Source organism: Onychomys torridus, chromosome 12 (genome assembly GCF_903995425.1).
Source record: "Onychomys torridus chromosome 12, mOncTor1.1, whole genome shotgun sequence".
Classification (NCBI taxonomy): domain Eukaryota; kingdom Metazoa; phylum Chordata; class Mammalia; order Rodentia; family Cricetidae; genus Onychomys; species Onychomys torridus.
In genome coordinates, this window is record NC_050454.1 from 14,758,188 (window position 1) to 14,771,018 (window position 12,831).

The following is a 12,831-nucleotide window of genomic DNA, read 5'->3' on the forward strand; positions in this document are numbered from 1 at the left end:
GGTACAAATACCTTATTTTCACTCCTCTTAGGAATATACCATGTGTATATATTCCTAATATATATATATTAGGAATCTGTATATTTTTCTATACTGACACATCATTTTATATACCCATCACCATGCCAAGGTTCTCACATGTGGCTTGTCCCACCACCTACATTGCCTAAGTTCAGATAACTTCGAACAGGGCTTTCTGCCTCTTGTATGACTGCTTTCTTCTCTCCCATCATTTTCTCTATTTCTTTCTCATATTCTTGAAGGTCCCCTAGAGACACAGGAATGCTCCATAGCTCTTCCGCCTTCATTTGGTTCTAGATGGGTCCTCTTTTTGAACCTACAGGGGGCTGGTTGCCTTCCAAGATGAGGGCTCAGGCTTAGGGTAGCATCTACATTGAAGGCTGCCTGCATGTGGGATCACAGCCATCTCTGGCTAAAGCTGTGATGTGATAAGACATAGCTTTATTATCCCTGCTACTCCAGTGAGCTGACCCCTACATCCCATTTGGACAACCTGCCTAACCCCATTCTTAAGAGTTTTACTTTCCACTATAACTGATCATACCTTCAAAAACAACTGTGCTGCAATACTTCATCTTGAAGATGAAGGTTTTCGGGATCTATTTGGAAAATATCCCAAAAGACAAATATAACAGAAGCAGGTTAAGTTTTAGAGGTAGACAAATAACCAGCCATTCAAACCATATCCTTGCCCAAATTAGAAAACAGTGCTCTTTTGAATGTGTGTCCTCGGCTAAAAGATCGAATTTTGAGTACATTTTTATACTAAAGATGCAAGTGATCCTAGGAACACTCTCTGGGTACATGTACTCTGTAGGTACGTAGCTGAGAACCAGGTGCCATCTCTTCCTTCAGGTCTTGATGGCGCACAGCTTTGCAAGCAGGGCTGGGGTAGTTTTTAGCTCCCACTTATGAGGAATGACAGTCCAAAGCAGGAACCTTGGGCTAATGATGGGTCTGATAACATTGCCCTTCTGCCAGCACCACCTTGTGGACAAGACATTTTTTAGATCATAGCAGTAGGAAGATTTTTCTAAGATCTTGAAACATGGGGGTCTACTAGCCACTCACCTAGTGGCTTCTAAGGGAAGACAAAGGCCTTCTCATATTAGGCGGAAAGAACAGCAGATGTAGACTCTCAACCCAACATACTTCCATCTAACACACACACACACACACACACACACACACACACACACACACACACTCACCTGAGCCACTTCTTCAAAGTCATCGTGCCTCTTCTGGAGGGCCCGTGCTCGATGCAAAGACTTCCCGACCCCAGTGTGTTTGCTGAGAAAGGCCTCACCATGGTTTTCAATCCAGTCCAGCACCTGGGCGGAGAAGGAAGACAGACAACACTGATTCCTCAGAAGAAGGAAAGACATGTGGCACCGTGTACAACTGCTTGAAGCCTCCTCACCCCACCCCATGCCCATGATAGCAGTAGTCCAGAGAGAAATGCCCAATCCATTATGAACACAGTCATTGCCAATGGAACAGTCCCAGCCTTAAATAACTTCAACTCAGCCATTTTGATCTCTAGAACAGTTTCCCATTGCTTTTTTGGTTTTAAAAGCCCTAGTCACTCCATTATTTAATTTATTACTATTTTTTTGCTATTACTTTTTATTATTTGGTGCTGAGGATTGAATGCAGGATTTCCCACATGCCAGTCCATTGTTTTAAACCAGCAGCACAGGCTGCCAGACCCAGGTGAACCTCTTCATGGTTTCTACCTCATCAAATAAGGTCAGCCACACTGACAGGAAATGAGGTCACAGCAGTGAAGTAGGACTCAGCTGCTCACCCTCACTTCACCATAAAATGTCACAGCAGTAGTCCTTGTCACAGGCCCCTGCCTTCTTGTACTCTGGAAGCTCAGTCTTCCACCCCCATCCATAGGAGACCATAAGGACAATAACCTCCTCTGCCTTCTTGCCACCTCTTCCCAACCAACCAACCAAAGCTAAGGTCTCTACATCCATGGGCCTAGAGTATTTATTTGGCTAGAATGCAGTAGAGACTCCATGTTCTCACAGGCTTAGTGATTTAACCTGAAGACATTTTCCTCAATATTTAAGCTTGGAGTAGCAGTGGCCGTGGCAGTAGGGGAGGAAAGAGGAGATGTTAAGGTGAGAAATGTTTTCCTAAGGGATGCTTGGGAAGGTGCACAAGATCTTGAAATGGAGAGGGAACCAAAGCTTAAAAAAAAATTTACACCTCACAGATATGTGTCCCAGGAAAAATGGAGGCAGCTTGTTGTCTAGTCTCTAAGGAGCTGATGCTAGTTCCAGTTAAGTTAGAGTTAAGCCTGTGATGTACTACCGCCATACCATTGGGCCCGTCCTGCTCTCATGGAATACCGAACACCTGATTAATGATCTAACAGCCTTCTCAGATGCTGAGAGGAAGTTTCTGGAGAGTGATTCAGACGAAGTAGGTTTGTCTAAAGGTGATGGGACTTCCCTGTAGCAAACAGAGGCAGACTCAACCACTCCACAGGCTGCAGACATGCGAACTCTTCCTATACAGAATTCAGCCCCTGGTGTCACTTCTTTGGACACTGAGATCACTCAATGTCTGCGATGCGCAAAGTAGGAGAGTCTTTGAAGGCTTCCCTATCACTTTCAAAAGTCCATACCAGATGGTGCTAGTAAGAAAGATGTATGGGAACGCAGAAATGAGGTTAACAAACTTCCAAGTATAAGCATGGAGAGTCATGTAATTAAATTACCCATTATAATTCAGAAAAGAATGCCCCCACTCATGACTGTTTAAGCATTAGGCATGTAGGTCTTTATTTCATGTGTGTGTGTCTTTGTATATATATGCCACAAGTGTGTGAGTGCCCACAGAGGTCAGAAGAGGGTGTCAGATCCTCTGACACTGGAGTTACAGGTGATTGTAAGCTGCCAGGTGTGGGTGCTGGAAACTGAACTTGGCGGGTCCTCTGCAAGAGTACCAAATGCTCTTCAAGGCGAGTTGTCTCTCCAGCCCCAGAATGGAGGTGTAAAACACTTCCAGTGACACACTTGGCTCTATACACACAGAGAGACCCTTGGAGGTACATTTGTGGGAAGAAAACCATGGTAGTGATAGAGTCTGGCTTTTCAAACCCTGGCCAGGCAGCAAAGAGAGGAGCTCTGAGGTTCTGTCTTCAGGTCAAGGAAAGCACCTCACTAGCCAGATTATCTCCACAGTCCCTTATAATGTTTACGGATTTTTAAAAGTATTATCACTAGCATTAAGAAAACCGGCCACTCTAAACCATATTGGTGGAAGAGGATTGCTTTTTACCCACTTCACACACAGTTCCTCTTTTCACTCCATGGCGGGGGTATGATTCTATAATTTTTAAGATTTTTTTTAAAAAAGAGCAGTTTGTTACCTTTTAAAGTAATCCAGCTTTCCTTAAAACAGCTATTCCTCATTTTCAGTGAGGGCCACTTAGCTTACTTAATTAGCTCCGCTTTCATTACTCAAAAAACTATTTATTTCATATTTGAGAGGCTTTTATTCAGTTTAACATAACTTCAATTATTCTGTGATGTTATACTAGGAACACTCAGTACAGCTTCTGCCCAAGATCTAAAGGTGTGGAGAAATACATGCAACCTGGATAAGCATTCAAAGACTGTGTGGAAATCAGTTCAGCAAATAAAAAAGCAATTGATTTAGCAAATGAATAAAATTACTTTAGATATACTTATGGAAAAAGTACTTAGGGATACATGCATATAACCAATAGATAAAGTGCTATTGAAAGTGATTTCTGCTGGATTTGTTTCTGATGTTTCAGCTGGAGCCCTTATCCCCCATACACACATGTATAACACAAGCTCTCTTGATCCTGACCCATGACCTTTAGTGTAACACAGCTTCCCAAGCAGACCTGCACAGCAGGGCAATGTGCTTCTCTGTAGACACTGGCAGTGTTAACAGTTACATCATACTGGGATTTCTCATGCAGCTCTGGAATTCTGGACACCCTCGAGTTTTTGACAGGTAAGTAATGATGTACCAGGCCCCAGAATCTGAATATCCATGAATGAAGAGGAATCAGCTCTCTAGCTAAAAATCCCTGGATCCCATGAGTATTAATAGGCATCAAAGCATCCCTTATATGTATCCCATGATTAGTCCCTTCCGTCTGTCTATAAGATTATATTTAAAGTACTCCATGATGAATTATAGCCAAGATGGTATAAGATGAGAGAGCTATGCAGATCTGTTGATAACTTCTGAGCTGGTATTTAAGTATTTCTGGCACCAGAGATGACGTCTTTTTTGTTTGTTTGTTTTATCTAAAGAGTCATTGAGCAGCAGAGAATGGAACATGAATATTGACATACTCCTGTGTCTATTTATCAGTCTTACTTTGCCCTAGAAGCGAGCAGTAGAGCTACCCCATGGATACGAGGTTATAGACAGTCAGGAGTGGTCCCGACTCCAGGAACTTCTTGGTCTATGGACTAATGAACACTAGTCACTAAATCACGCAACTCTTCATGAATCGCTGAGATGGAAATCACCAAAAAGTCAGATGCTTTCTAGATGGAGTTGGGGAAGGTCTCTGAAGAAATGAGATTTTGCTGTGACTCAAGAGACAATATTACTTATCTAAGTTAGAAATGGAAAAGACGTACACAGGCGGGGCTCAAGTAGGAAGGAACTAGGAAACATTCCAGAGAAATCTGAACAAAACTTCAATGAGTTATGGTGTGCTGAATGGAAGGTTCTAGTGACTACTTTGTAACCATCCACCGAAAGGCTGTGAAGGGGAGAGATGCCATCGGATCCCCGTGGAAAAGCTGCTGCTTTGATTACGGAAAGTCAATTGGAGGGAAGCAAGAGAAGAGGTGAGAAAAGGAGACAAAAGCAGAAAATCTGACAGGACCGATGGAGGCTTAGATTTGGAAAAACCACTGCCGGGATTTGGTGGCTGAATGTGGTGGTGTCGGAGAAGAAAGCAGTAAGGCCGACCACCAGGGGCACAGCCTGCTGGGAATGGAAGGGAGAGGTAGTCACCGGACACAGTGAAAGGAGCGAGGCAGGCAAGCTCATAGATGCAGACTTCTTAGGATCTCTCTCTGCACGCATGCTCTGCTTTGTTCATATATGACAGTGACCATTGCGACCCCGAACTTGAGTGGGAAATATCCTGCAGTGACAATTGTCAATCTGGTGTGGCAAGCTGTGCTTCTGTCTTCAAAGATGTAACTTATATACTGAGGGTTAAAAACAAATGATTACATCATGAATGTGTGGCGTACTATTAAAAAAAAAACACAGGGGGCTGGAGAGATGGCGTAGTGGTTAAGAGCACTGACTGCTCTTCCAGAGGACCCTGGTTCAATTCCCAGCACCCACATGGCAGCTCACAACTGTCTGTAACTCCAGTTTCTGAGACCCAACACATATTGCAAAACACCAATGTACGTGAAATAAAAATAAATAAAATTTAAAAAATAAAAACACTAAATCCATTTTAAAAACACAACCTTAGATTTGAATGGAATTGATTCCCATGTTGTTGACAGGGCTGTTCACTGGGGTGTGGTTGTGAGAAGCTGTTAACCAGTACACAAAGCCCACACATCTGGGACTGACCCTGCTCACTCTCAACTGGCTAGTGAAATTCTGCCTCACCTCTGCACACCCTGCTCTCTAGAGTTTTGTTCCTAGTGTTCTTCTTCACTTGAGCTATTTCATCTCCCTCCAGGTTCCCACTCCCCAGGCTGCTTCCTAGCCACACTTTAGGCTACACGTAACAATCTCTGCCAATCTTTAATGACCTATCCAAGGTAGGGTGGCTCTTGCCTTTCTATGACTTGGTGGGTTTTGTTGTTGTTGTAGTTTTTGAAACAATGTCTCATGTCACCAGTCTGGCCTCAAACTCAAGATATAGGTAAGGCTGTCCTTGAATTTTGGATCTTTCTGCCCCATCTCCAAAGTCCTGGGATTATAAGCATGTGCCGCCACACTCAATCCTTTGATTCTTTTCAAACAACAATTACTAATTAGAACAAAGTGTAAGTCCATATAAGGATGAAAATACCATCATGCAACCCATTACTCTGTATGAACAAACATAAAAAAATACACATAGAAAAAAAAATCTTCACAATTATGGCCCACAGGCCTGTCTCTCCCACAGGACTACAACCTCCTCATAATTCCAGGGCACAGCCCCGCCCAGCACTCAACACATTGTGGTTTCTTAGCATGTGCCCAACTGAACTATATTCAAGCTGATTCCTCCCCTACAGACCTTTGGGGGTGGATGTTAACCATCCACCTTCTTCCATCTCCCTACTGTTCATAGTCTGCATTCAAAGTCGCTCCTTTGTGTTTCTCTATCCCCTGTCACCGCCCCACTTGGCAGGTAGTTCCTAGGAGAATGAAAGAAATTTGGGGTTTACACACTGAATCTGATCTGCCCCTTTCTTCCGCCACACAGCATCCTTGCTTGCCCATCCTGCTTAGGGAATGGGTGATGAACATTTATGGCCATAGGTTGCACACTTATCAGTAGCTAAGGCTTCTACTCTCTCTGTTGAGCGACCCCATTCTGGACAAGACTAATTTTGCTTCATCACTAGCGTAGCCTGGACTCACCACTTCAACAATCAGACAGTCTAATAACAACTTGTAAAAACTCTTGCTCCGTTCTCCTGCCTGGACATTTCTACCAGAAATAAGTGCTTGCCCAGAACAGCCTTTTCTAAGTGCTGTTCATATCCAGAACCAGATTTGAGAGCCAATTATGCATGGTTTCTTAATCACCCCTTTCTTTCTGTCTAATTGTGTTTACTCCATCTAACATACAATCAAGATGAAATGTTCTTCAGGGCAGGAGGCGGTCTTCTAGTAGCCAAGGAGGACGGGGAATATCCTTTTGAAGGAAGCTATTGATCACCACTGAACAGTGGCCATGAACAGAGCTGAACTAATGGGAGGTAACTTGGTAGCAAGGACTTTGTGGTCCTGTTCTACACACCTGGATCCTCTTCTTAAACTCATCCCTAAGGTGTTTCTATTCAGCTCTCTACTCTAATCATTCACCATGGCCGTGCAACACATACATGCTTGTTTGGTTTGAGACCTGTTTTATTTCCACCCACAGTATGGACTCCCTGTGGGCAAGGGCTTTGTTTGGTTCACTGCTGTGTTCTCCAATGCTAAGTAAAGGATCAAGTGAACTAGAAGAAACATGATTTTACCACTTCCTGCGTGCTAAGAGGAGAAAACCATGAAAGGAAATGGGCGCCTTTTGCAATCAAATACGGAATCCAAATCCCAACCTTGTGATTCCCTGATCTGGTTTTCTCTGCTAAATCACCTTATTCAAAATAGGCTTTTAAGTTTGCATACTAAATTGGCCCACAGCAAAACAAGGGCATCCCATACTTCTAGTATAGCAAAGAATTCCTTCCTCCCAATGCATATGTGCCAGTGCCCCAGCTCCCCGCCCCCCTTCCATTCAGAAAGCCATCATTCAGAAGTGATTATGCACCAGCAGGCATCTGGAACATATTTTGTTGTTAAAGGCTCAAGTACACACAGTGTGCAAGAGCACCCAGGAGTCCATCAAATCACTATTCTTGTCTATTCACACAGCGCACTGCACACAGTTTCCAAAGGGGAACAGCCAGGGCCACAAGAACCAGCCAGGTTGAGACTTGAGAGCAAGCAGACGTCACTTCAAGTGCTCAATTACCAGTCACTCACTTTGTTTTTGGTCCCCTCTTTGGAACAAGTATGATTAAATTAAATGTCATGCTCTGGCAGGAGAAGCCATCATTTTTCATTAGCAGGTACTCAGTCTGTCTTTCCTCTAAGAGTTGCAGTTCTTCCTACTGACAGGTCCATGGCAAGCAGACTAAGGCAGCTGAGAGCCCAAAGACTTCAAATCTCAGCCATCCTCAGTGGGGGCCTTGACACCCCAGGCATCCTACACCTCTTCCCCCATGCAGAACTGAAGTTGGGGGAACTGGAACCTCTCTGAAAGACTCTTCTCAGCCTGGTGCCAATTTATGGACTCCCCTTCTTCCCACTAAGACTAGAAACTGTTGTCAGAAAACCCTGAACTCTAAGAGACCTCTGGGGTTCTTTTAAAATATAGGTGCCACTTATGCCCAGATTCTGAATCAAAAAGTATGGAATCGTCTCCCATAGGGTGCTTGAAGAACATCCCCACTCTACTCAGCTGACATTAATGCCAGGAACTCAAGGACAGTTCCATATGCACACCTGATACCTTGTTGTTTCTATTAAAAAAAAATGGACAGTACTTTTTTTTGGACAGCACTTTTTAGTAATTTTTACATTAAAAGCTCTTAGACACACAGAGTCCAATTACCCTTGCTCACACTTGCCACACTCCATTACTATGACTCTCCATTTCCCCCCTACATTCCCCCAGCCCATCTACAGATTACCTAAATTCACTCTGCTTTTGCTTCTCCTCTGCTCAAAATCCTCCCATAGTTCCCTGGTAGTAATGACATGAATCCTTTCACTTGGTGCTCAGTGCCCTAGAATTAACATGATAAGGCCTGAGGATATGCTAAGCACAGGAGGTGACCCTGAAGAATGCCTTTCTCATTACTCATGAACATAATTAAAAATATATTGAAGACATTAAAGATGCTGTAAACCATACATCAAGGAAGTCTAGAGGGTCACTAACCCCCTCCAAAGGGACTTCTTCCTCTCATCATCTCCCACACACAGGGAAAGTGCTGGACCTTCCTTGCAAAGCATCATCTTGGGAGGATCTCTCCAGTCAGGATGGAGTTTTTCACTAACACACACACACACACACACACACACACACACACACACACACACACACACAGGGGTGGGGTGGGGTGGCAGGGTGGATAGGATGGGAAATAGGGATCCAGAAAGAAGAGGGTATGAGAGAACTATGAAACTCCCAGAAAGAGGGGTGTGCACATATAAGTAGCCAGCCTCTAACCTGCAGAGTCCAAGAAGAAAGGAGAGGCACCCACTGCCTCCTCTTACTGGGGAGGGGGTACGGGGAACGGCAGCGTGGGGTAGGGAGGACAGAGCATGTCCACTAGGATGAGAGAGAGCACAGAGAGATGGGAAGAGTTCCCTATCTTCACTCCAATCAGAAAGCAACTCAGCCCACCTTCCCTCTTTCCTCCAGATTAGCTAAGCCTGCCTGTACTCTGGCTGGCTTCTCAGTCTGCCTAAAGAATCATGTGTTTTATACTCGAAGAGATCTGAATGAGTGGATTATCACCATTAAAATTTTAAGTGAGAAATTTTGAACTGCTAATTACTGCCTCAAGCTAGTGGGTATTATTCAAATATATGACACAAAGGAAAGCCTCACCAAGGCTGAGTTAACATCACTGACTGAAAAATGAGAATCGGGAGTGGGTATTTTGGGGTAATTTGTATTATAGATAAATAGGTGTAGAGAACAATTCTTAAATGATGGGACACAAGAAAAAGCGTCAAGGGTGTGACTGTTTTTGTGGGACAGACAGTTTGAGGGTCAATCTGAGGCTGTCAGTAGCTACATACGTAACATTAAGAAAATATCATCCTGTGGAACCAAGTCCTCCACCAGGGCTGTTTGATCAGTGACATTCTAGCACTAAATGATAACCCCCTTGGCCCTGGGCTGTTTCTTATTCCCACCCACCACCAGAGAGGCTAACAGCAGGAGGTCTGAGGTCAGGGAATCTGGAGTTTGATGCTATGCTCTGCCACCAGGTGTTGGATAAGAAGTGAGTGTACTTCACCCCTCTATGCCTCATTCTCCTTCTCAGAAAGAGGGAGACCGAACTGCCACCTGCCTCATGGTGTTGGGAGATTAAACAGGAAATGGCAAGTGAAGGGATCAGATGTCCAATCACATTTCCTCACACGGCTGGTGCATTCAGAGCTCTGAACAATGTAGCTTTTATGAACAATTTAGTCTCAAGAGTTGGAACTAATCTTTTCTTTGATGTTTGAATTTCTTCCCAATGTTCTCATCATAAAAATAGTCCATTTCAAATCCTGAAGATGGTTCCTCATATGTGTATTCTAAGATCTGATTGTGTGCACAAGGTGTGCGAGCCTTTTATTCCTAGACTATCTTTTCTTCTATAGGAAAGTTAGTTTCCAGACTCATCATGCTTTGGTCACTTTGTTGTTGTTAATGATCATTCTCAATGCAAACTGTGATGCTTACCTTTTATTACATATACTGCCAAATGGATTATTCAATGGCCAACTGGTTTAGTCTGATTAAGGTGCTGCAGTCACTACAGCTAGTGAATGACTGATTATCTGAAATTAAATACTCACAGATCTCTTTCAGGCTTTTTTTTTTTTTTTTTTTTTTTTTTCAAACAAAGTCAACAAAGTAAAATCTATAATTTTCCACATGAGGCACCAGGAAAATTAATGCAGGGAGACTCCTTTGCAGTTCAGGAAGTCTGGTTCTAATAGTATTTTTTCATCAGTTCAGAACATTGCCACCAAGCAAGCTAAATCCTGCTGCCACTCCCCTGCTAGCTTATAGGAGTAGACTGCTTAAGAACAAGATGCTCTTTTCAGAGGAGGCCATAGGAGCCTCAAAGGTGCCAGAGCTACATCCACCCCATCATGAACAGCTCCATCTTCTTCCAGCTGGTGGTGGGCATTCAGCTAGACTTGCTATTCCTGCTCTGTCTGCCTGGCCGCATGCTCTGCCTGTAGCTTAGCTCTCTGCCTTATGAGCTTCCTAAGAACCCTGCTCCAAGCTCCCTGCCTGTGCACCAAGAATCAGTGCACCTCTCACCCCCAGGTCATCATTCTTTTGCTTTCTGGCCTGACCCCAGACAGCTGTGTTGTCACTAGGGTGTCCTAAGGTGCATATGTCTTCTCTCAGGCACAGGGGCTTCAAGCTTCTAGCACAGGAGCTTGCATAGAGTGGACATTCCAAAAGTAGTTGGTATTATAAAGATGCCTCTATGAAGTGTATAGAGTCATCATATGAAACAAAACAAAAACCAGGCAAGGAAGAAGGGGAGGCAGAACAGGATGACCTGCTGGGGTGCTCCCAAAATAGTTTCTCTAAGAAAAAACACACAAGCAATTTACTTCTCAACAGAAAGAGTAAATGTCTAGTGACTCCTTGCTCTCTCCAGCTGTGTGAGGTCTACATGGGCTTGGAACCAACCTTTTGCACACACGGGAAGCCAGAGGAGTTACAAGACGGTAAAAGGCACAAGGTAGAGAACGAGCCATGCCGCCATGGAGTGCTTTGGCTGATGCTGCCCAATACTGTTCTATACTAAGATGGGAAAAAACCCCAAAAACAGGACTGAAAAATAGTCCACACTGATTGTATAGCAGGCACCCCTCCCTTTCTTCTGTTTAATTAATCCAATTCCAGTTGTACCTGTAAGATGAATTTCCAACATTCACCCAACCCAGCAGGGAGAAAGAAAGCTGAGAACACACCTGTTGGGACCAGGAGAAGGGAGGCAGACCAGTTCCGGAGGCAGGTGTTTGAATGCAATCTCTTCCACCGACATCTTTGGATTATATATCTCTGCTTCACTCCTATTTCAAACCTTCAAGGACCAAATAGTCCTACGTGGGCAAGATCTAACTCCAGAAATGGCAATGGGGCAGGATGTCAGAGAGTTGGGGGGGGGGTTGGCTTGTTCTCCATCACCCCATTGGGGGTCTCTGGCTCTTCCTTTTGTCTGTCTCTCCACTTCACACGTTCGTTTCACCTCCCTACCCTGCTGCACCTGTTTTAACACCTTCCATCTTTGAGTCTATCTCTGCCTCTGCTTCTGCCTGGGGTATGTGGTCTGTCCCCCTGTATAATGTGCATCTTTATTTCTCCCCTCCTCTTATTTTATGTCTTTCTGCGTCCCTCCTGGGGCACCTGGAATAGAGATCAGATGATCTACTTTCTGGTCCTGGCACTACCATCAACTAGCTGTATCGTTATGACCAAGTCCCTTTACATCTCTGGGACTCAACTCCCTCAACTGTCTAGTAAGTTTTACTGGCTGTGGTTTCGGGCATTGAGAGCTTTGAGATTTAGTCACGGAATGAAATGGAATCCTTGTCAGAAAACCCACACAGCAGATGCTGGGCAGCCCCAATGGCACAAGCAGCAGGGGGCACCCGAGGACTGTGGAGAGAATTTGACTGTGCACTAGGCAGGCACTGTGTTTGCATTTTGTACCATGAGTAAGGTCCTATTGTTATCAGTCCTGATTTAGAGGTGGGCAAAAACAAAAACCCAGCAACATCATGAGATGCAGCAGTCTGTCTATGTCCTGCTGGTCACAGAGGAAAGACATGTTCAGACAGGATTTACTGACTCCTGAACCTGTGCTGGTTCTACCATTCTGCATTGCCTTGGCTGATGATACCTGCACACGAGCCTCCCATGCAGGCTACCGAGAAAACATCTCTGGATCCTCAATGTGTTTAGATATCTTAGGTCCAGACTATGGGTAGGGTCCAAAGAACTCTCTTTTCCTTTAAGACACCAATCCTGACTTCTTACACCGCTGCCTGAAACTGTTCCATGGATATTCAACTACATGTTGACTGCTGTGCTCTGGTAGACTGGTTCTTTGTATTTTCTTGTATCATTCTAATTAACTGACCAGGTATCTCAGCAGCATTTAGTTCAGTTCTGGGTCCATGAAAGAGACCTGAACTTCTTGAATAAATCAGTGAGCATCATGGGATGCATACGCACCGAGACTGTGTCCCCTGTGTCCTCAGCCCAGGCTAGGAACACCAAGAACCTCAAGATGTCATATCATA

The 12,831-nt window shown here is 44.2% G+C and overlaps 1 protein-coding gene across 21 annotated transcripts in view; it reads right to left on the reverse strand.

The window, feature by feature from the left end:
* The window catches only part of Kalrn (kalirin RhoGEF kinase), a 599,822-nt gene that overhangs the window by 321,990 nt on the left and 265,001 nt on the right, over window positions 1-12,831 (reverse strand). For all 21 annotated transcript variants that reach the window (XM_036203323.1, XM_036203328.1, XM_036203326.1 and 18 more), the window contains exon 10: window positions 1,233-1,355. In XM_036203323.1, the coding sequence (XP_036059216.1) occupies window positions 1,233-1,355 (123 nt within the window). The remainder of the gene's footprint in view (window positions 1-1,232; window positions 1,356-12,831) is intronic.